The 23,595-nt window shown below is 36.8% G+C and overlaps 1 protein-coding gene across 3 annotated transcripts in view; it reads right to left on the bottom strand.

The window, feature by feature from the left end:
- Positions 1-2,082: 2,082 nt before the first annotated feature.
- Positions 2,083-23,595, bottom strand: part of LOC126812469 (protein FAM149B1) — a 79,115-nt gene continuing 57,602 nt past the window's right edge. For all 3 annotated transcript variants that reach the window (XM_056098964.1, XM_056098963.1, XM_050538877.2), the window contains 14 exons: positions 21,810-21,948; positions 20,370-20,551; positions 18,000-18,164; positions 16,683-16,847; positions 15,972-16,104; positions 15,021-15,075; positions 14,030-14,124; positions 13,216-13,319; positions 12,624-12,777; positions 11,512-11,649; positions 10,667-10,795; positions 9,894-9,966; positions 8,970-9,095; positions 2,083-5,531 (listed from right to left, as the gene is read on the bottom strand). In XM_056098964.1, coding sequence (XP_055954939.1) covers positions 5,461-5,531; positions 8,970-9,095; positions 9,894-9,966; positions 10,667-10,795; positions 11,512-11,649; positions 12,624-12,777; positions 13,216-13,319; positions 14,030-14,124; positions 15,021-15,075; positions 15,972-16,104; positions 16,683-16,847; positions 18,000-18,164; positions 20,370-20,551; positions 21,810-21,948 — 1,729 coding nt within the window. In that variant the 3' untranslated portion in view covers positions 2,083-5,460. The remainder of the gene's footprint in view (positions 5,532-8,969; positions 9,096-9,893; positions 9,967-10,666; positions 10,796-11,511; positions 11,650-12,623; positions 12,778-13,215; positions 13,320-14,029; positions 14,125-15,020; positions 15,076-15,971; positions 16,105-16,682; positions 16,848-17,999; positions 18,165-20,369; positions 20,552-21,809; positions 21,949-23,595) is intronic.

Here is a 23,595-nt window from a genome sequence, read left to right as displayed (position 1 = left end):
GTCTGTCTGTCCGTCTGTCCGTCACACTTTTTGGGACACAATAACTCTCTTCCTAATTGAGCTAGAATGTTCAAACTTGGTGTATGTGTTTATTAGGTCAATGCCTTGATGGAGTTCGAAGATGAGCATTTTCCGCTTAGGGTAAGCAGAGATAAGCAATTTGATTGGTTGATGCTTTGGGACACGATAACTCTCTTCCTAATTGGGCTAGAATGTTCAAACTTGGTGTATGTGTTGATTAGGTCAATGCCTTGATGGAGTTCGAAGATGAGCATTTTCCGCTTAGGGTAAGCAGAGATAAGCAATTTGATTGGTTGATGCTTTGGGACACGATAACTTTTAATTGAGCTAGAATGTTCAAACTTGGTGTATGTGTTTATTAGGTCAATGCCTTGATGGAGTTCGAAGATGAGCATTTTCCGCTTAGGGTAAGCAGAGATAAGCAATTTGATTGGTTGATACTTTGGGGCACGATAACTCTCTTCCTAATTGAGCTAGAATGTTCAAACTTGGTGTATGTGTTGATTAGGTCAATGCCTTGATGGAGTTCGAAGATGAGCATTTTCCGCTTAGGGTAAGCAGAGATAAGCAATTTGATTGGTTGATGCTTTGGGACACGATAACTTTAGTTCTAATTAAGTGAGATTGATGAAACTTGGTGTATAGTTTCATTACAGTAATACCTTGACTAAGTTTGATAATGAGCATTTTCTGCTTAGGGTAAGCAGCAATTTGATTGGTTGATACTTTGGGGCACGATAACTCTCTTCCTAATTGAGCTAGAATGTTCAAACTTGGTGTATGTGTTGATTAGGTCAATGCCTTGATGGAGTTCGAAGATGAGCATTTTCCACTTAGGGTAAGCAGAGATAAGCAATTTGATTGGTTGATGCTTTGGGACACGATAACTTTAGTTCTAATTAAGTGAGATTGATGAAACTTGGTGTATAGTTTCATTACAGTAATACCTTGACTAAGTTTGATAATGAGCATTTTCTGCTCAGGGTAAGCAGAGCGATACGCAATTTGATTGGTCGAGACTTTGGAAAACAATAACTCTCCTACTTTGATTGTTAGACTATAAGTAAAGATATACTGTTTGATTGTTCAATACTTTGTAAAAGATAATTTGTGATAAATTTATATGTGTCCTCTAATTATTTTCCTATTTCGGCGGGGGACATCAGCCTCACTGTTGGCTTGTTGATATTATTAATACATGGCCGGCACTAAGTTGAAAATGTCAAGTACTATTCATTAGTGCCTGACATTTTGTCAGGTACATCTAAAACCGTTATTTCTGAGCCCGAGTATTTCAAAATATCAATCAGAAATACAATGGTGGAGTGGGAAAAAAGAGAGAGAGAAATGGGGTTTAACATCCACTCAACACAAACTAGGTCATTTAGGAACTAACATATGGTTCAATTTTATTACAATAATTCACTTGCACGTAGGGGTCTTTAGCAGTGGAAGGAAACCGGAGGACCCAGAGAAAACCCACGAGGTTGGACAGGCAACCCTACTCCTTTTCACATACAAAACTACGCCAGTTGACTCAATGACAGACCTTGTGATACAACAAGCACACGCGCTAACCCATCCAACCCCCGAGCAGTGGAAATCTCTCAATCCCACGAACAGTGTAAATAGATTGAAAATGGGGATTTAACACGTCTCGACCTGAGAATTACAGGGTTCTAACTGACATTTTGGTCAAAATTGACCAGGAGAAATCCCATGAGGTTGGACAGGCGACCCTACTCCTTGTCACGTATAACCAGGGAATCGATGACAGATCTTATGATGCAATGCGCAGGCGCTAACCCCTGAATGTGTATTTTAACATATAAAAAACAAAAAATAACAATTTTTGAATTATTTGATATTTCTATAATGTAGGTAAGTTAATATTTACATGGATATATTTAATATATCTTGTATATACATACATAAATAAATTACCCTAAATATACATTCTAATTTATTTATTCATTAAAATAAAAACAGTAAAACTTATTTACGTTACCTATAAAATGTTAAAGAATATTTGTTGACCCCTCCCCCCCCCCACCCACCAAAAATAAATTGAATATTTCCCCCAAATAAGGCCAATACTTCATTGAGCTCCACAGATGTAAAGTTGAAAGGTTAATGTAAATTAAAAATGGCCAGATATTATGTTAGAAATTGATAAATTTCAATAATAATTGGACCCCCAAAAAGTTTGATTTGTGTACAGTCTTTAACTCTACTACAGGCGTTTTTATCGACTTGCCAAATTGATTTGTTTTTAGTTGAGATTTCATGTGGCGATATAGTTGATTTCAAAGTATCTTCGTTAAATACGCCGAATAGCTGTAAACATTCCTGTGGCTGGACATAGCAGAAAAAAATATGTGACCACGAGATCAAATCGCAACTAAAGGTGATTTGTGGTAATCGCTTCAGAAATCGGTGTCGATAAATTTGTTGATTAGGGTAATCAATTTGAATTACATGGGACATTAAAGATGAAAAATTGATTGAATACAAATGACTGACTAATCAGTAGTTGATAAAAACGCCTATAATTTAACCTTTATTCTGGTATTCCGGGACTTTAATTGTAGCTAATAAGTCTGTTTTTGCACAAGATTTGACTGGACAAATCATTTAGTAACTGTTTTAATGTGAGTTTATATATAATTAGATAAGATTGTTTTTCCTGTTCATTAGGAATAGAAATACCAGGTAACTTATCTACACCCACCAGCAGTTTTTTTTTTTTTGAGAAGTAAAAGTCATTCTTATTTATGTTAAAGAGAGAGAGAAATGGGGTTTAATGTCCACTTCACACAAACTAGGTCATTTTGGCACTAACATATGATTCAATTTTATTTCAGTTAAAGAGGAAACCAGGGGAAAATCCTAAAGTTGAACAGACGACCTTGCTCCATGTCATGTACAAGCAGGGAATCGAAACCACGCCTATTTAACTTAATGACGGACCTTATGATCTAATGCACACGCATTAAACCATTCGGCCACACAACCCCTAAACTGAACAATCCCAGCAAGTTTTTACATTAAAGTTACAATTTCATATTTTCTAAGAAAAGTCAAAACATAATTATTTCTATGTCTTTTGATCAATAGGTTGTCAACTCACTATTATACAATCATAGGTTATCTTTCTCACATTTACAAATCTTCACACCGGAAATAATCACATAATTACCTCCCAATTACCTCCCCTGTTTTCCTATTCCCCCACCATGGAATAGCTATCTTCAAACGTTTGAATTTGAAGTTGAAAATGATATTTTTGCCAATTTCTCAGGACTGTTTATAGATACCATCTATTTTAGGGCTTTATTTTAATACATTTTAAAAATATAACTTAAAAATATGAAATTGTAACTTTAACAAGATCGTTGGACAGATAGAATGACGAGCCTGAACTCCCATATAAAATGTGGGCATTTAAAAAAAAAAACAACCTATGTACACAGAATGTGTTTACATTCCTAATGACGATATTTTTATAATTGAAATAATTATAACATTATATACTATTTAATAGGCAAGAATGGAAAAACCTGAATATAACAACCGAGACTTAGCTCGAGGAGGCTGGAATCCAGGTAACCTGAATTATAAATAATGGAGCAAAATGGCTCCTTGAGGTCAAATATAACCAGAATAATAATTCAACCAATACAGTAAACCTTGCATAAGTCGGATGGATATAAGCCGGATCTTCAATCAAATCGTTTGGACCCTTTGATCCTGCATGTTTTTCTTATTAAATTTCTGCACGGAGCTTTGTTCAACTCGGATCAAAATGTTCGGTCCATTTGATCTAATTCCGGCTTTGTCCTTTGCTTAAGTCGGATCGGCAGTATGTTCAGAAATTGACTAAGCCAGTTTCGTACCGATGGTCTAAAACGCGGTTAGGTATTCCATGCACAGAGCCCCAAAATACTTTCCCCTATCATTTTGACTCCAATCAGCCGATTTGACGCGACGCAATAATAGAATTTTCCTGGAAAATTTGAAACTCGCTGTCTGCTGTACGAGACACTTTCCGGGAAAATTTAGGACATTTTTCAAAGATGGCGACAAAAACGGAAGTTATCTACTCGCACACACGAACAAAAGTTTGAAATGTGCCTTTGAATCAATTATTATCCGGCTCTTGCAGTTTATTTCTAATCAAGCAAAGACTGAATTTCGGTCTTCGGCTAACTCGGATCTTTGCTTAACTTGGATAAAATTGGCCAGTCCACTTAGAGATCCGACTTATGCGATATTTATTTTATTTCACTTTAACCTATGTTTCTCTTGTAATTGGTTGATCTGGTCATGTGATCTGAGTAACTGGTGCAGTATATCAAGTTCACCAATGTCCTTTAATAAAAGTAATCTAGATAACTGATCTCGACCAATTAAAAGACATGGAGAGAATAATCTTGACAATATCAACGTATTTCTAATACCCTAATGTCGTAAAATTCAGAAAAAGTCAATCAAAACGTAGCACTTGTTCAATGTCGTTTGCACCAAATTTTAGTATTTTACTCGTAACAAAATTCATGTAAAATCCATGATTCCAGAACTCGAGAAAAAGGAAGGAGCAAAATCCTGAAATCAAAACAAAAACATGGCATTCACTCAACTTTCAATGTCTGAATGCTCTATTCATTGTTTCTACAAGACTACAACCATCACAGCAATGAGGAGATCTGAATCTCCGAGTTTCCGTTCCGTTGATTCCATAAAAATGTATCAACTCACACTTTGTTTACACTCACAATCAACAGACTTTTCTGTGGTTTAGCATAAAAAGTTTTCACAAAAACATATGGATGTGTTGATGTCCAATAGCTCCAGTTTTTTTTCCTGGTTCACAGAGTATCAATCTATATTTAGTTACACAAGTCTTACAAATCGATTCTAAATGAGTCTCAAACCTTCATCTTGCGTTATACAAGCATTATGTCAATTATAGGCTATTCATTTAGTCATATCACATTTTATTTCAGCACAGTTGTCTGAGACAGATAACAACAGTACTGGATAATCACTGCTTTTATTGGAATCATAGTCTAAATTTTCCAGACATCCTGATTTATGAATTTATGCTAAGCACAAATTTTCCACACCCCAACTGCAGAATTTTGTTCCTGAGTTTAACTAACCTATTAATCGTTTATGGCAATGTCTCAGGGATTTCCTAAGCTATATTTAGTAACAAGATTCTAATTATAGTAATTTGGGTTATCCCCGTCCCCTTTACAGAAAATCAAATACAATTTCACTATCATTTTCCATAGATCTTTGATCGTACAGAAGTCGTCAGATATTACATTCTCATTTTTTATGTTCAAATGCATTTTGAGGCGAAACTGTATGTTTACGTAAAAGATCACATGTTGATATGGTACGTTATTTTACTCAGGATCAACGTTGGTATAATCATTTGGCATCTACTAAATATCTTGGCCGCTGTCGACGTATTCGATTGTTGTTTGATAAATTACTTGTGGCTGTAAGAAAAACAAGAGAAAAAAAATGTAAGTCATGCACTAGTATAGGATGTTAAAGAGTATGACTGTTCACTATAAATCAGGGCCCTTATTCACGAAAACTTAAACTAAGATACAATCGAAATTTTAAGAAATACTGCAATTCGATTGGCTGACCAATATGCAAATTGGATATATGCAAATTAATTTTACTGGTCAGCCAATCGAATTGCAGTATTTCTTAAAATTTCGATTGTATCTTAGTTTAAGTTTTCGTGAATAAGGGCCCCAAGGTTTGTCAGGTTCTAAATAGAAATAAAAGGGAGTTAATGTCCTACACTGCTGCACCAATACGTCTATGGAAAACAGGCATACGCCATGCAGTGTATCATGAAACAAATTTTGCTCGGACAGTGCTGTTTCCACCTTACTGTCAAGCTTTCTTTTAGGTCCTTCACCATTGAGTACTGAAAAGGGAGAAATAGGTCTGTAACCTTTTCGTCAAGGCTCCCAAAAGGAGCTAAAAAAAATCAACTACCTTGAGAGAAAGAGAAATGGGGTTTAACATCCACTTGATACGAGCTAGTAGGTGATATCATCATTTGGTTCAATTTTATTTCAATAATTCACTTGCACATAGTGGTCTTTAGCAGCGGGAGGAAATCAGAGAAATCCCATGAATTTGGACAGGCCACCATACTCCTTTCACGTACAAGTGGGGAATTGAAACCATGCCATTTGACTCAATGACAGCCCTGATGATCTAGCATGCACTGGTTAAATCATTCGGCCATCCACCCTCCTATCTATGTACGAGTAGTAATCAGCCCATACAGACGAGCAATTGATTAATTACATTTTATCTTATACTGTTCATCTCTGTCATTTATATTAATCTGAAAAGTTTGATTCTTTCGCTGCATTTTTTATGGCTATTTTGATGTTTGACCGTCAGGAAGATTAGGTCATCTTACTTTTAAAAGTCAACTTTTGAACATACTAAAAACAGAACCTACACATCGTGACTATCTGCTGATGGACAAAATATCAAAATATGCACAAAAGACAACAAACATTTTCGGATATTTTTGACCAAAATATTAAATAATCATTTATGTGATTTTTAACATTTTCAAAAAAGTGTCACTGCAATTTCAACTATCACCAAAAATCAACAAAGTGCATAAAATATATAACATAAGATTCGACCAAAGACCCTTTTGACGATATCCTTGAAAACTTAAAATCAAATCTCGATTACAGGTTGGCTGGTTTCAAGAGCTGGTCATATTGGCATAACTTGTCAGTAAAGATATCGGAATATATCCTGGCTCTGGCTTGGATTCAAAAGGATTAAATCGCGGCACACCAAAAAAGATATGTGGCTCTGGTTCGTATTGACTATATTGTGGACAGTGGATGCCAAATATTGACAGAGAGAGAGAGAGGGAGGGGGTTAATGTCCACTCAACACAAACCAGGTCATTTTGGGACTAATATATGGTTCAATTTTACTTCAATAATGTGCTTGCGTGTAGCTGTCTTTAGCAGTGGAAGGAAACCAGACGACCCAGAGAAAGAGAGAAATGGGGTTTAATGTCCACTCGACTCAAACTATTTTGGGACTAATATATGGTTCAATTTTACTTCAATAATTTGCTTGCGCGTAGGGGTCTTTATCAGTGGGAGGAAACCAGAGGACCTGGAGAAAACCCTCGAGGTTGGACAGGCAACCCTACTCCTTGTCACGTACAACCAGGGAATCGAAACCATGCCAGTTGACTCAAAGACGCGCTAACCATTCAGCCATTCACCCCCCTCAAATATTGACAATTTCAATTCATGTCTTTGTAAATAGTAAATACTAAATGAAAAGGAACCACTTTGGACTGATATAGCTTTTAGCCATTCAAATTTCACAATATTGTAGTTTGTTAGTGTTTAATAATCCTCTAAATGACAGATTTTAAATTATGCAATGAAGACAGTTTCTTAAAACTGTCCTAATTTACTCCGAGATTTGATTTTAAGCTACTTATCAAGTAATCACGCCTTAAATGGTCAAGTCTTTCATTTCGTTGTTATATTAGCAGATTGTGTGTTAAACTGAAAAGATTTTGACACCCAATTTTCCAAAGACAATGCTTGATTTTATTCTGACTAACAGAAAATCTGCTAACGTGCAAAAAACTTTTTCAAGTCGTGTGCTAGAACTCTGTAAAAGTTGTCAAAATTACCCAGTTTCAATAGTTCTCCCAAGAAAAAGTTCCTGTAAAGTTTAGTGATAAAAATAAGAATATTTAGACATATATATAAAGGAGAAATTAAAACTAGTCATAACTGAAGGTGAACAGATTACAGATAGATTTTACTAGAATATATAATATAAATATAGCAGAGAATATGGCGAGATGCTCAATTGACGGTCCTAAAATTCAGATGGTACTGAAAAATTTCTGAGTAATGACTCAAAGTGACATTCGAGTCAAAAGTTTATTGATGGTTTGATAAAATGCTTGAATGGCTTTTCCATTAACTTTTAATATCGCGTTGTTGGGTTTTTTTTTTGTCCCATGCAAATTAATCAACAAGTGTTACACTTTTGACATGTTCAGAACTAACAATTGAGCATTATCCTATGGAATAAATAAATAAAGTCCTATAAAGAAATGAATTACTAATGTAAATAGAATAGTTATAATAAAGAAATGAATTACTAGTGAAAATAGAATAGAAATAAATTACTAGTGTAAATAGAACAGAAATAAATTACCAGTTTACATAGAATAGAAATGAATTACTAGTTTACATAGAATAGAAATAAATTACTTTTTGCGAGTGTTGACATGTGAGATGCAGGTAAATTACATGTCGGTATAGACAGATTATTATATATCTATACACCACTTTCAGGTAAATACATTTTAGTCTGGTTTAAACAATATTTTATTTTTATTATAACATGATTATTTACAATACTGATATTGTGGATCTGAAAACAAGCCATAGCTTATATAAATTCATCGCCATATATTTAGTTTAAAGAGGCATTACAGCTTTTGAGATCTTTACAGGGCAGAAAATTTATTTGTATGCGAAATATGAGATATACTTTTAAACTATTCACGAGAGTCTGCTTTATTTAGTGGTTTCCAAGGCGTTTTTAAACACATCTTTGCAAGTAGGTTAATTAGTACTGAGATTTTCAGTTATTTGGCTTAACATCATATTAAATATGATATCATTCCAAAATTATCTCTAGTTATTTTCTTGGAGACAGTGATAATACCTCTTTAACAGAAACCCATCCTGAAATAATGATACAGAAACTGTAACTACTTACTTCCTGGAGAGGAATCAACATAGGCCTAGCCTGTTCCCTAATCCAATTTCAAATGAAATAAAATATTGTTTATAAAAAATAAACTGATTAGGAAAGATTAACTTGTCGCTACTTACGCCAATGATTATTATGTTGTATCCCCTCCTCTATGGAACCCTCGTGATCCTCCAATATATCGGGCTGTAGATGTGGATAATCACTGGACGGCTGTAAACCACTTCCATTTATAAACATTTTATTACCTGCAACAAACATATAATATTATAAATGAAATGAGATAGGGTTTAATGCCGAACTGTTCTCTCCGACTGGGCTAATGAGAGGAGAAATGGGGTTTAACGTCCACTCAACACAAACTAGGTCATTTCGGGACTAACATATGGTTTAATTTTATTTCAGTAATTCGCTTGCGCATAGGGGTCTTTAGCAGTGGTTGGAAACCGGAGGACCTGGGGAAAACCCACGGGGTTAGACAGACGACCCTATTCCTTGTCACGTACAACCGGGGATTCAAAACTACGCCAGTTAACTCAATGACAGGCCTTATGATACAGCGCGCATGTGCTAACCATTCAGCCATCGTACCCCCCTGGGCCAATGAAGAAGGGCATATGTCATACAGTGTGCTATGAGGGGAATTTTGACCGGATAGCGGCACAACGTTCTACTCTTATAATCAAATTCCAGCTGCCAAGGGTTCTTTTACAGGCATGCGAATGAGTACACAGGACATCAAATTTTTCGTCTCATCCGTACAACTATATAACATTATAAGACTTTTATTCATGGATCAAAACGTATATTAGCACCATCATCTCTTTAACCAGTGCTACATTTAGATAGTAATCATGAGCCATTGTTATCATTGGCCGACTAATTTCACACAAACTAAGCTTTTCAACATTAATCGCAACAGCAGGGAATTGGTCATGTGGGTTCAGTTCTAAGAGAAAGTCCCGTTTCCTGTTTAGTAGAAACTAGATCCAGATTATAATCTTATATAACCTTATTATTTTATTTGTATAATTACATTAACTCACCTATTAAATGAGATCTATTCTGACCAAGGGGAGTTGAAGATCGACGTAAATTTGCTATCGATAAATTATCAGACTGAAAAAAATAAGAATAAAGCCATAATTTCATAAGAATCATAACTGAAAATGAAAGAAGTGCAAACTAAAATGAGGGAAGCACGATCTAAAATGAGGGAAGTATGATCTAAATGAGGGAAGTATGATCTAAATGAGGGAAGCACGATCTAAAATGAGGGAAGCACGATCTAAAATGAGGGAAGAATGATCTAAAATGAGAGAGGCATGATCTAAAATCAGAGAAGCACGATCTAAAATGAGGGAAGAGTAATCTAAAATGAGGGAAGCATGATCTAAAATGTGGTTACCATGATATATAAGGAGGGAAGCAAGATCTAAAATGAGGGAAGCAGGATCTAAAATCAGAGAAGCAGGATCTAAAATGAGGGAAGAATGATCTCAAATGAGGGAAGAGTAATCTAAAATGAGGGAAGCATGATCTAAAATGTGGTTACCATGATGTATAAGGAGGGAAGCAAGATCTAAAATGAGGGAAGCAGGATCTAAAATCAGAGAAGCATGATCTAAAATGAGGGAAGAATGATCTCAAATGAGGGAAGAATGATCTCAAATGAGGGAAGCATGATCTATAATAAGAGAAGCATGATCTTAAATGAGGGAAGCATGATCTATAATGCAGAAATCATGATCTAAAATGTGGGAACCATGATCTAAAATGCGGGAATCAACATATAAGATATTTAATGAAATGAACTTACCCTCATCTCGTTGGTGGTACTTGGTCTTTCAACATGTAAATTAGCACGATTGGTGTAGAAATTATTTCTTCCATCTTTATTATCTACATGTATAGCACTACTAGCACGATTATAGTACGTTTTACTTTTCTACAATATAAAACAATCATTATATTTTACTTTTTCTAAAAAATATGAAACTAAGAATTTGGGTTTAAGAGAGAGAGAGAGAAAGAGAGAGAGAGATGGGTTTGACTAACATATGGTTCAATTTTATTTCAATAATTTGCTTGTACATAGGGAGAGAGAGAGAGAGCGAGAAAGAGAGAGAGATGGGGTTTAACATCCACTCGACACAAACAAGGTCATTTCAGGACTAACATATGGTTTAAATTTATTTCAATAATTCGCTTGCTTGTAGGGGTCTTTAACAGTGGGAGGAAACCGGAGGACCCAGAGAAAACCCACGAGGTTGGACAGGTCACGTAGAACCAGGAAATCAACCTCCCGCTACACCCTTTAAAGCGTGGGATAAGACACCACAGTGTGTAATTTTATATGGTTCATCAATCAGACCCATGGTGTGTTTCACCTGTTTTTTACTGAAATGACATGAAATATGGATTAACGTCCAACTGTTTTGCACCAACTGGGCTAATAAATTTGACAGGACAGCGACACTACGGCCTGCTCTACGGCCTTATTTTCTTGTCACGTACAACCAGGAATTGAAACCACACCAGTTGACTCAATGACAGACTTTATGATACAAATACGCAACTGACCATAGAAATTACTTCCATGCCCCTTTGATTCAATGACAGACCTTATGATCTAACCCCCCACCAGGTGTGTATAGAACTTACCTCCATGTGAAGTGGAGGTAGAGCATTATTACGTTGATACATGGCCGATGATGGTGGCGGAGAAATACTCTCACCAGTATTATGAGGTACTAATTTTCTCACATGAACATGTAACGCATCCATTGACGATTCTTCTTCCTGCAAAAATAATCAAAAATAATTAAAGCTATAACACCACTAGTAAAAAAATAATAATTTTTGACTTCAATTGATTTGACTATAAATCTATCCTGCATGTTTAAATTAAATGGTATTCAAAATTTTAGACCAATCTGCCAATAAATTGCCGACGTACAGACATCAATTTATGAATTGTACAAAATTTTTTATCGGTTCTTAAAAAGTTTACCCAACTCATGCGAAAAAAAACCCCAACCCCTACTCTAAGGAGGATTCTTAATAAGGCGAGATTAAAGTTATTTTGAATATGATACTCACTATATATCTTTAAATCAGGTATTTTCAGCCCTAATTAAACAAAGAGTAAGGCTTCACAATGTTGGGATTCACAGATGATGGCACCCATTTCCTAAGTTGGATCTTTGCTCAACTCGGATCAAAATTGTTCGGTCCATTTGATCTAATTCCAGATTTTTTCCTTGCCCAAGTCGGATCGGCAGTATGTTCAGAATTTGACTAAGGCAGTTTTGTCCCAATGGTGTAAAACGCGGTTAGGTATTCCATGCACAGAACCCCAAAATACTTTCCCCTATCATTTTGACCCAAATCAGCCTATTTGATGTGACACAATAATAGAATTTTCCCAGAAAATTTGAAACTCGCTGTCTGCTGTACGAGACACTTTCCGGGAAAAGTTAGGACATTTTTCAAAGATGGCAACAAAACGGAAGTAATCTACTCGCACCAAAATGGAAGTTATCTACTCGCATATACAAACAAAATCTTGAAATGTGCCTTTGAACGAATTATTATCCAGCTCTTGCAGTTTATTTCTAATTGAGCAAAGACTGAATTTCGGTCTTTGGATTACTCGGATCTTCGCTTAACTCGGATAAAATTGGTCAGTCCACTTAGATCCGACTTATGAGAAGTTTACTGTATGCAAATATTCCTACTCGACATGTTCAAGACTTAATGTGAATTGTACTTACCTTAGTTCGATCACTACTATAGAGGGGAGGTAACTGTTGATTACGTTTAACCATGGATCTAGGATTTGAGAAGTTACGACTCATTGGTCGTTGACGTGTTACAATGCTAGATCCTGGTCTCTTGTCCACTATGGCTGCACTATCTAAAGAATCCCTGTTAAAAAATAAATAAATAACATTGAATTTCTAAACAATAAATTCCTATTTAAAACCAACAATAGTGTCATATTAAGGAATAGTGGTCTGAAACCTTCTTTAGTGCTTTGTGTTGAGTTACTTCCCTTGATTAATAAAAGGCTTTGGGGATGCTCGATTCACAGTCCAGAATGTCCCGAATTGACAGAATTGTGATCGAGTCAGGCGGAATTCAGTTCTGTCACAGATCTGTCAGTCCCGACAATGGAGGTGGTGTGAGTAGAATCGTGACGCAATTAAAAGGTTTCGGCTGCATGGTTGGTTGAGATATTTACTTATTCAGTCAACGCATCCGAATGACTAGACAACTGTCCTTGTCAGGCACTCCGTCCTGCACCACTGACAAGGGGAAACCGACGTCGGAAAAGGCATACTAGAGACCTGTAAAATTACTTACCTGGCATACATAGGCATACTAGAGATCTGTAAAATTCCCTCAAACGATTTTTGAGAGTCAAACATACTACCAACATGTGTTACCGCTCGACCTCCCAGGATTGGCTACAAATTATAAAAAAAAAAAACCATTTTTTATAAATTCTATGATAGATATTAATTAGTAATTGAACAAGGAACACTTTTCTGTTATTTCTATACAACGATAAAGATGAGAACATTCTAATCAAAACATTGCCTAGTGATACATTCAGTAATTCTGTATCCATAAAAGTTATACCTTGTACCTTTATAAAATTAAAAACTAAAACAGAAAAAAGATGATTATGAGTTGTTCGCAGTTTCCAGCTCGCTCACAAAAAGGAACAAGCCTGAACTTGAGACTTGCATGGCTCAAGCTTTGAGACAAGCATATGATCACTTATTCTTTAAGTGGCGTTTAGCGATCGGGGAACACATTAACAGAACACAGTTTTTATGGGATACAATCACTAGTTTATTCTAAAAGCACGATGTTTTGACAAGCATCCTCTTATCGTTATCAAGCACATTTTGTGCTTGATAACAATAAGAGGATACTTGTCGAAATGTCGTGCTTTTAGAATAAACTAGTGATTGTATCCCATAAAAACTGTGTTCTGTTCATATGATCACTGGCAGGATCAACCAGATAGTCTTCACGAGTTCGAGAGAGAGAACCACGAGTAAACGCCTCCAGTCGCAGACACCCGTCTCCTTCTTCGATCTAATGATAGATGTAATCAACAACAACCATGATGTATATATACCTGGATCAAACTACACATAAAGCTAACCTTATTAACAATAAACGAGGGTTGTCTGGAGGCAGGAGATTGGTTATTATGATTTGGTGACGAGGGATTTGCGTCTAAATTTTGCTGCATCACATCTGAAATAAATTAAAATATCTAACATTCAAATAAATCATGAGTGAATTGTCTTGTATTCATTCTTATTTCATTTATATCTGAGGACTAGCAGCGAAATTGACTGGATGAAGAAACTACCTGTCGGTCAATTCCACGGTCTTCCTTATCACCTAGCAAGTACATTACTCACTGAGCCACTGTGGCTGCCTTTCTTATGTACAAGCCAGCCCATTCTACATCAAGGTCTCTTTATTCCTTGAACTACTTTGCATAGTAACAAGTCTTTACAATAAAATAGTACATATTTTTTTTATTTTTGAGATATCATACGAAGTTGTCTGTCTACAGTTAGTTCCCCTTGAGTACAGACACGAAGCTAATGTTTATTTAGTCTTTGTGTGTATGAAAAATATAAAATGGATTAGAACGCATTACAAAATAGTATAGTAATTTTTGAATATGGCAACCATTCAGGACACAGAGAGAGAAATGGGGTTTAACGTCCACTGGACACAAACTAGGTCATTTTGGGAATAAAATATGGTTCAATTATATTTCAATAATTCACTTGTGCGTAGGGGTCTTTAGCAGTCGGAGGAAACCACAGGACCCAGAGAAAACCAATGAGGTTGGACAGGCGACCCTAATCCTTGTCACGTACAACCGGGGAATCAAAACCCAGCCAATGACAGTCCTTATGATACAGCACGCTCGCACTAACCATTCAGCCAACCAACTCTCCTCCCCCCCCCATTCAGGTCAGAGATCTCAAAGTAAACAGTTTTCTGTGTGTAGAATGTTGAGATTAATTACCAGGATGATAAATTTATTATTGGAAAAAAGGAAAATTCCTGCCTGTAAATCTAGATTGTATAAATCCATTTTATTCCTGTTAAAGAAAATAAAAACAACTTACCATCAGTTACAAATGGATATTCCTTTTGAATTACTGGCCAAATCCACTCAATTACCTGAAAATAAATCCGACATTTGTCATTATTCACACAAAACAAGTCTCAATACTGATAAACTTTCAACAAGTATATGATATAACCAATCTTACTATCGTTGGTATTTATTATTAATCCATGTAAAGCAGAATAGTAAAGTTAACTGTGCCTCAAACTGCCATTGAAGTGGAATGAACAGATGAGAACTATTTAACTTAAAGACCAATATACTTGTTCTAGGCTTGAATGGCTTGAGGTTGTCTAGGCAGCAGTAGTTGCAGCTAGTTTTGAAAATCTATGAATTTATGCACATTCCATGGGTGCCAATCCTATGTGCAACCCCTGGATCAATTCCCCATGCGATTTTTATGGGATTTCTAGGGGGTTTTTTTCCAAAAGGCAAGACTGAGAAAAGATCATCCCTGAAGATCCAGCATCAGTTTAAAGCAGAATTTGTATGCTATGGCTTCATGTTTTGAAGAAATGAAATGGGGTTCAATGTCCTACTGTTCTGCTCTGATTGGGCTAATGAAGACGGACATATGCCATGTAGTGTGCTGTGCTATGAGGAAAATTTTGCTCAGGTAGCAGCAGTGCTACAGCCTACTCTTATATCAAATTCCAACTGCCGAGGGACATTTTACATGCACGCCAATGTGTACACGGGACCTCAGTTTTTCTTCCCATGCGAACAACTAGACAGCTATCCTTGTCAGGCCCTCCATCCTGCACCACTGTCAAGGGGAAACCACATCAGAAAATCCTGATGAACTTTCTTGGCCACCGTGGCTCCCAAGAACTATCATCATGTTGAATGGAAAGTAAATATAAATAATATAGTTTGATTTACAATTTAAGACCATGAGCAAACATTCATATAAAAGCCAGTACAGTCATTAATACAGAAAGCCACCTACAATTTTCCATAAATCGTCAAAAAGTCGACTCATAACGCTGTTGGTGATGCAGGCATTGGGTGTTATGGGGGGATAACCAACACGCCTTGAAGGGGGCAGCATCTTCACTTTAGGCTCAACATTATCTTCAGCTCTGAAACCCAAAACAAAACATGATACGAAAAACAAGTTGTTTAAGGCCAAATATTAGGGTTCTCCGTTGATTCCTTGTCAGTTAAACAAGGGCTGCATGACATCCTTTTTTTTTTAGAAAAATTAAAAATTCAGCTCTGAAACCCAAAACAAAAGATGATATAAAAAACAAGTTGCTTAAGGCCAAATATTTGGGTTCTCCGTCAATCCCTTGTCAGTTAAGGGCTGCATGACATCCTTTTTTTTTTTAGAAAAATTAAAAATTAAAATAGTCTCATTAATTACTGGATGTACATAACGTCCACTTGACACAAACTAGGTCATTTCGGTACTAGCATATGGTTCAATTTTATTTCGCTAGGGATCTTTAGCAGTGGGAGGAAACCAGAGAACATGGAGAAAACCCACAAGGTTGGACAGGCGACCCTTTTCTTGTCAAGTACAACCGGGGAATCGAAACCACGCCAGTCAACTTAAAGACTGACTTTATGATGCAACACACACACGCTAACCTTCGGCCATCCAACCCCCCTGAACTGCCCCTCGGACAAAATTACTGTGAACACACCAATGACTTACCTATCTATGGCAATAATTTCTTCATACAGACCATCTTGAGCAAATATTTCTTCCCGTAAAAATTCAAACCCATTATCTGTGTCGGCGTCCATGTTAGTAAAAGCAGTGGCTTCAGTAGGAGGATGTTTTGGTAAAATTCCATTTCCACGGATTAATTCATCAAAACTAGAACAAGTCAATATTCTCAAAGATACATTACAGAAGATTAGATAAAGGGCTGGCAGTTCTCGTAATGATAATTAAAACTAGATAATGTAAAGGGAATATGCTGAAAATTTCAGTCAAATTGCTTCACTCCAAGCTGAGAATACCTTATTTTTAAATCTTTGTAGCCTTGATTGTCATTGTTACCGCTGTCAAGATGATTAACAAAGTCTTGATTATCCATTTTTGCCTTTATAAGACTTTGGACATTTAACTGTTTCTTTTATAAATCTACCTTCTGCGTGCAACAATCGCTTGTACTGCTATAGTAGCATCTAAACATGTCCCCAATACACATGGTGATCAGCCTTGTGCATTACTAACAATTTTTTACAATCATTTAGAGATCTGTGGCAATCATAGATAGCAGTTAATAAAATAAAATAAAATGGGGTTTAACTTCCTACTTTTCTGCACTGACTGGGCTAATAAAGACGGGTATGGGCATACAGTGTGCTATGAGGTAAATTTTGTTACTCTTGTTTTGAATTCTAGGGCTCTTTTACGTGCACGCCAAAGAGTACACATGACCTCAGTTTTCATTACTGAGGAACTTTTTCGGACAACACCGAGAGCAAACACGAGACAGTCAGACTGTCCGTCTTGAACAGGACTGACAAACTGAACCCATGTCAGAAAATACTAAGGAACTTTCTCAGACAACACCAGGAGCAGTCTGGTTAAAACACAGATCCTATTCCGTTTCGTTTTTATAGTTTAAAATTTCGTTTTACTTGTCTTTACTACACTACGATCTGGAAGAGTTGTTATATAACCCGCGTTGTGGATGATATCAGGGATTAGCTAATGAAACGGTTTGTTATGGCAAGTTTTGGCGTAAGATGCACAGAACTGTGGGTAACCCACTAGAAACATCAATTCTCATGTCTGACATGATAGGGTCAAAAGCCGCTAGTATGACCTCTGACACAAACGTCGACTACAACCGGTCAGATATCCATGTAGTAGAGGCCATCGAAATTATATAAAAAAAAAAAGATTTGTATTTAAATCAGATTGCACCGGGAGCAAACACGAGATCTTCTTGTTAGCAAGCCTGCGTCATTAATTGATACTCGCATTAAAATTACAAATGGCCGTTGTTTATCTTACTTGGTTACATGGGAATCGATGTTGTCATTGTTGTCAGGGTCATGAACATCATAGATATCGAGGTGCATGGAGGTAGGAGAATCTTCTCGTTCAATACACTGAAAACCAAGTTCCTTAGTCTGATGTAACTGTAAATCCGGGCCTTCGATTTGTGACCCCAATATCCTAAAATACAAGAACATAAAAAAACTTAATTTATATAATAGCGACCATAATTTGTTTTGTTTTTAATAAATATAAAGATATTTCTTTATAGGGCAATTTAAGTCATGCACAGTTTGTGATTGGTCGATTCCAGCTCAACTTAACAATCAAATCATATGATACAGACTGCAAAAATTTAGGGGGGTTGGGATGGTCTAGTGGTCGTCGTTTCGATCGCTGGTGTGAGCGTATGTGGCTTGGATATAGGGGCACCTTCTCAACCTCTGGGGTTTTACTCTGGTTTCCCCCTAACAGGAAAGACTGCTGCATGCGCTGAGCATACTAAAATAAGTCAATATATCTGCAATATCACCTTCAGTGGAAGCAGACGTTAAACACTAATAGACAAGAATGCAAAAACTTTTTGAAATGCTTTGATCATCACTAGACTAGTTAGTCAATCGAGTCTATGAGGACAGTTAAAAAAGAGAGAGAAATGGGGTTTAACGTTCCTTCCAACACAAACTAGGTCATTTCAGGACTAACATATGGTTCAATTTTATTTCAATAAATCGCTTGCGCGATGGGGTCTTTAGCAGTGGGAGGAAACCGGAGGACACAGAAAACCCACAAGGTTGGACAGGCTACCCTACTTCTTATCACGTACAACCTGGGAATCAAAACCAAGCCAGTTGACTCAATGACAGACCTTATGATACAACACGCACACGCTAACCATTCGGCCATCCAGACCCCCCTGATGATTAAAAAAATGATGTCATATAATATATAGACTCGATTGTCTAGTGAGAATTAGTGAGTCTTGTGATTGGTTGACTAAATGTATGACCCCACATTTTGTCCGTGGCTTAGTGGCTCACCTTTAGTATTAAAAGTACTGATAAAGTATCGTTTTAAGACGAGTTATTTGCCCCTGAATCGGATTCAGACCAGTAATTTGATAATCTCACTCACTCAGTCACAGTTTAATATTGAAGTATAATGGTGATGACACAGTTATTAATATAACTTTATTTTCAACAATCAAATTAATTTAAGTGCATCGCAGTTTAATTATCAGTGGATCATCTAACCTTCTTTTTTTTTCTCACAGCACACATGAAGCACTTAAATTAATTTGATTATATAAAATAAGGTTATAATAGTAATTACACAACTGTGTCATTATCGTTATAGGTCACACAGTGGGCATCCTGTTAGTATTCGAGTTCTATGGCTACATATATAATAGACTAAGAATAACAATAATAGTCTTATAGGCAATCCAAAAAGTCTATTAATTTTCCTTTAGATAGAAAAAAATTGGCGATTTAGTAAAGACATCCCATTCAAAAGAAAGGTTTCATGTTTCATATAATTAAAGGAAATGGCTCATCAAAGCTTTAAGGTGGTCAACCAATTACTACTATCATTTTACTCTATCTTTATGAAAATCAGATAAAGGTGGTGTTATTTATCAAGTACCATTATCGTTAATTTCTCATTGTAGAAATTACCATGTAGATAGAATCTATTCCCTAACAGTAAGTGCAGGAGATGCTGCATACTTAGCAGTAAGTGCGGGAGATGCCGCACACCTAGCAGCAAGTGCTGGGATAATGAACACTGGGCAGTAAGTGCAGGAAAATGCCGCACACCTAGCAGCAAGTGCAGGAGATGCTGCATACCTAGAAGCAAGGGCAGGAGATACTGCAAACCTAGCAGTAAGTACAGGAGATACTGCACATCAAGCAGTAAGTGCAGGAGATGCTGCAAAGTGTGCAAGATGGGGCATAACGAGCAGTTGACTCAATGACAGACCCTATGATACAACCCCCTCATAAAAAAACAGAAACCTAGAAGACAAATCTGTGGATGAGAGAGAGAGAAATGGGGTTAAAAGTCCACTCAACACAAACTAGGTCATTTCGGGACTAACATATGGTTCTATTTTATTTCCATAATTTGCTTGCTTAGCAATGGGAGGAAACCGGAGGACCCGGAGAAAACCCACGAGGTTGGACAGGCGACCCTACTCCTTGTCACGTACAACCGCGGATTCGAAACCATGCCAGTTGACTCAATGACAGACTTAATGATACAGCATGCATGGGCTAACCATCAAGCCATCCAACCCCCCCAATTTAAAGGACTTTGAATACGGAAGATAAACAACAAATGTAAAGTCATACACATTAGTTAGGTCAATGGTCTTATTAACGTTACCTGATATGTGGAAATTGTGACGCCCATTCCTGGCACTCTCTCTGTGTATTAAACTGTGTTCCTTTGGTAACTGGTGAACTTTTCGATCTTGACCAATCATCTTCATTCTCATCTTTAAATAGCACCGACTGGATATAATCAAAATTTTCTGTTACTTTTGATGATGCTTGGCGATCGATATCCTAGAAGAGAGAGAGAGATGGGGTTTAACGTCCACTCAATTTTGAGACTAACATATGGTTCAATTTTATTTCAATAATTCGCTTGCATGTAGGGGTCTTTAGCAGTGGGAGGAAACCGGAGGACCCGGAGAAAACCCATGAGGTGGGACAGGCGACCCTACTCCTTGTCACATACAACTGGGGATTCGAAACCATACCAGCTGACTCAATGGCAGCCCTTATGATACAGCGTACATGTGCTAAACATTCAGCCATCCAACCCCCCTATCATAGAAGAAGCCATGAAATGAAATAGGATAGGTTGCCAGGCAACAAAACATACGCCCACAGCAGCTAAATTGTCCGGGCAGTCAACAAGAGTTGTTGCATATTTTTACTTTTTTCGGTAATGAAATATTGATAATACATTAAAATCTGATTAAGAGTAACAACTCATTAAGTAATTATCAGAAAACCATTAGAATTTGTTTGGTTTTTATAAAGTTCTGCCCCATGCTAATGTTTAGTATACAAAACTTTTAACATCGTGGATTTAGCTGTTCAAGTCATAAAGATTCATTGAAAATCAATATACTTGTTCGTCTCAAGACCTTAAACACTGTGTATAAATTTAAAGTCAATCGAATATTAACTTTAGCCACTAGAGCGTCCACAAGATTTTTCCAAGTGATCAAGGGCCATAACTCCGACAGTAATTATCGAAAATCAATAGGCTTCTTCGTCTCATGACCTTAAACACCGTGTATAAATTTAAAGTCAATCGGATATTAATTTTAGCCTATAGAGCGTCCACAAGCAATTGTGGACGCCGGACCGCCGGACCTCCGGACAGGGGCAACAACAATATATGACCACATTTCAATGTGGGCATATAAAAATGAAACAAGGTTTAATGTACCACTGTTCTGTCCAACTGGGCTAATGAAGACAGGCATATGCCATGCAGTGTGCTATGAGGGAAATTTTGCCCGGGCAGCAGCACCATGGCTGACTCTTGTATGGAATTCCAACTGCCAAGGGATCTTTTACATGCATGCCAATGTGTACATGGAACCTCGGTTTTTAGTACCACCCGAACAGGAGAACACCCACAATGTTTGACAGGTGACCAAACTACTTGTCAACGTACAAGCGGGAAATGAAATCATGCCCCTTAACTCAATGACAGACCTTGTGATTTCACACCAAAGCGTTAAACCACTAGACCACCCCAACTCCCTAATTATATTACAATATTTTTTAATATAAAAAAACTTACATCTAAAGAGGAAGCTGAGCCCAGACTATAAATACTTCTCTCTGTTGAATTACCCGTGTAACCACCCCGTCCAGCAGTTAGAGTATTATCTGATGGTGTTGGGGAAGATCTACCACTGTGTAATGGCGTGCTGTTTGAACTAAAATTAAAACAAATTGCATCAAAAGCTGAAAACAAGTACGCAAAATCCATGAAAAATTATAAACAAACAACTAACCTAAACAAAATGGGGTTTAACGTCCACTCGACGCAAACTAAGTCATTTCGGGACTAACACATGGTTCAATTTTATTTCCATAAATCGTTTGCGGGTAGGGGTCTTAAGCAGTGGGAGGAAACCGGAGGACCCGGTGAAAACCCACGAGGTTGGACAGGCGACCCTACTCCTTGTCACGTACAACCGGGGAATCGAAACCCCGCCAGTTGACTCAATGACAGGTCTTATGATACAAAGCGCACACGCTAACCATTCGGCCATCCAACCTCCTACTCAGACTCAGAATAAAAGAAAAATGCTTGTTGAATATTCATATAAAGATACCTATCTTAAGACGAAAAAATAAATGAATACAAATTAATTTTTCAGTTAAATCCAAAAAATGTTTAAATACAATATGTTTTAAATTATCAATTATGGGGAGTATTTTTGTCCATCAACTGCTTAATCCATAATCTTCTCCGAGTTCAGAATAATTTACAGAGTTTATATAATGAAGCTATGGTTTAAAGTCAATCATGTATATGGACAGTACAGGTGGGAATATATGAGATGAAAACAGCAGATGATATAAATAAATAATATGTTTATTTGTGTAGATGTATTGATTACTTTAAAGGTATATAAACTTTTATTAGTACCATGTAGATGTGAGACAGGTATTGTAAAGGAATGGGACTGGTTTAATAGAATGTGGGGTTAATGTACTGTCAGGTATTGGAAAGGGATTGAATGTGGGGTTAATGTATTGCCAGGTATTGTTAATAAGGATTGGAATGAGGGGTTAATGAACTGTCGGGTATTGTAAAGGAATGGAATGAGGTGTTAATGAATTGCCAGGTATTGACGTAAAGAAATGGAACAGGTTTACTGTCAGGTATTGTAAAGGAATTGAATGTGGGGTTAATGTATTGCCAGGTATTGTTAAGGAATGGAATGAGGGGTTAATTATTGTAAAGGAATGGAATGAGGTTAATGTATTGTCAGGTATTGTAAAGGAATGGAATGAGGTTTAATGTACTGCCAGGTATTGTAAAGAAATGGAATGAGGTTATGATGAGACAGTTATTGAAAAGGAATGGAACTGGGTTAATGTATTGTCAGGTATTGTTAAGGAATGGAAAGGGTTTAATTATGTCAACACTCAACACTGTCCTTTGGTAATTTTGAGAGAATGGAGCTGGTTTGTGTCGAGTGGACACAAGTACAAATTAGATGATTTTGAGTGATTTGATATTAAACGAATGTGAAAGAAATTAGTCCTAGATACATAAAATTAAATGATACCCGGGTTACCGTGTAACGTCCTACTGTTCAGCTTGGACTGAGCTAATGAAGACGGGCATATGACATACAGTGTGCTATGGGGGAAATTTTGCCCAGGCAGCTGCACTATGGCCTATTCTTATATTAAATTCTAACTGCCAAGGGATCTTTAACATGTACGCCAATGTATACACCAAACCTGTTTTTAGTCCCATCCGAACGACTAGACAGCTGTCCTTGTCAGGCCCTCCATCCTGCACCACTGACAAAGGGAAATCATGCCAGAAAATCCTGATGCACTTA

Source organism: Patella vulgata, chromosome 2, assembly GCF_932274485.2.
Source record: "Patella vulgata chromosome 2, xgPatVulg1.2, whole genome shotgun sequence".
NCBI classification, from domain to species: domain Eukaryota; kingdom Metazoa; phylum Mollusca; class Gastropoda; family Patellidae; genus Patella; species Patella vulgata.
The sequence above is the reverse complement of the archived record's forward strand: the minus strand, read 5'-3'. Positions and strand labels throughout refer to the sequence as shown.